Source organism: Prosopis cineraria, unplaced genomic scaffold (assembly GCF_029017545.1).
Source record: "Prosopis cineraria cultivar Desert tree isolate PC_DT_omini unplaced genomic scaffold, ASM2901754v1 PC14, whole genome shotgun sequence".
Lineage (NCBI taxonomy): Eukaryota > Viridiplantae > Streptophyta > Magnoliopsida > Fabales > Fabaceae > Prosopis > Prosopis cineraria.
The window spans coordinates 27,311,710-27,313,379 of record NW_026555345.1 but is presented as its reverse complement, the minus strand read 5'-3'; the positions used below and the strand labels follow the sequence as shown (position 1 = coordinate 27,313,379).

The following is a 1,670-nucleotide window of genomic DNA, read 5'->3' as shown; positions in this document are numbered from 1 at the left end:
CCCCTTATTTCACAATGCTTTAGTGGGAGGGGGGATTGGGAGGAATTTCCTCTCTCCCTCTCCCTCCCCCTCCCAACTAAACATAGTGTAAAAAAAGAGCGCAAAGCTTGTAACAAAAAATGAGCACAATTATAATAGACTTTTTTAGTTAAACTTAGTTCAAAATATAGGTCACCTAGTATTTTTTGGAAAATTATTTTTTAAATTTGCAAATGTATTAATTAACATGATGAGCGTGTGAAATATAAGGGGACTAATTAAACACTTCTTTTCACTCTTCATAATAAAGGGATTAAGGTCAAAAACAAAAAAAAGATATATTATTTGTTTACGGAAATAAGGAAATAACTGCTTTTATACATGTGTGTGTTGAATATAAGGGGACTAATTAAACACTTCTTTTCACTCTTCATAATAAGGGATTAAGGTCAAAAACAAAAAGTTATATTATTTTTTTTATGGAAATAAGGAAATAACTGCTTATATATATATATATATATATATGAAACATGGTTGATAATGTCTTATAATTTAGACAGGAGGGAGAGTAACAATATGCATGCAAGTTCATGTTTTAAAAGAGTCTGGTTTGAACATACTCCCTCAGCAGTTACCCATTTGAAGCCAATCTTAAATAGTCTGTGATTAAATTGAAACACAAAATCCTGGCAAAAGATGCTTTACGATAACGGAGTGAGTCATACGTGTTATTATTCATTATTGAGTGTGCATTGAGGTGACATAGCACTGCTCTTGGTCGTAGAACCAAATTAACACAATTGCTATCTTGTCCAGAAATCGATCTGGTGCATTTCTCCCTCTTTATGTGCATTTTTTTTGTTAAATGTAAGATAAGATAAATTGAAGAGAAAAACCAAGATAAAACATGATGAAAAGAGACATAAAACACGATGATAGAAGAAGATCAAGGCCTTGCAAGCAACTAGTTTGCAAAAATGCAAACGGGAAACAGGGCACGAGATAGTTTATTGGATAAGATAGAGTTGACATAGAGAGAAACAAAGCCTAAAGCAGTAGAAGTAGGCTTGGTGGTTCTGGTTCATTCATAGCATTGCATAATTAAGCAAAAGGGGAGCATTTATCATAGCAAAATAAGGTAGTGTCAGCACAACGACACTGTGGAGGGTAAGAGCGAGTGCAGAGACAGGCCTTGCAAGCAGAGTGGCAAGTTTCTCCGATGTCGTTGCAATGGCACTGAGGAGGGATTGATACGGTGCACGTACAGCTATTGCAGCAAGCAGTGGTGGTGGACTTGATGAAGTAGTTGGGTTCGCCACTCTCATTCATCACCTGAGCCAGGAAGGTGTCTGCGTCGAAGCGAGCCTCCACAGTTGCAGTGAAGGCCATCAGGAACAAAACCAGACCTACCTTCATGATTGCCTTCTTGTTCAAATCCGCCATCTTCTCTCTCTCTCTCTGATCTGCGTGTGAGTGTGTTGGTGTGTTTGAGATTTGCTTGTGAAGTGGCGAGGAGATAGGGAAGGCTATTTATAATCCATCTTAAGGGATATTTTTGGTAGCATGTGTCGTTGATGAAGAGCCAAGCCAGCTAGAAGAAATTAAAAGACGTGGGGTTTTAATGAGTCTCTATTGATTAATCTTAATAATCTGTCACCCAATTATTCAAATGGAGTATGAGATTTGTATAT

General features: G+C 37.2%; 1 protein-coding gene across 1 annotated transcript; it reads right to left on the bottom strand.

Moving 5' to 3' along the window:
- Positions 1–915: 915 nt before the first annotated feature.
- LOC129292574 (Bowman-Birk type wound-induced trypsin inhibitor-like) lies at positions 916–1,470 on the bottom strand. The gene has a single exon (XM_054930145.1). The coding sequence runs from the start codon at positions 1,420–1,422 to the stop codon at positions 1,081–1,083; it is 342 nt and encodes a 113-aa protein (XP_054786120.1). The 5' UTR covers positions 1,423–1,470; the 3' UTR covers positions 916–1,080.
- Positions 1,471–1,670: the final 200 nt, after the last annotated feature.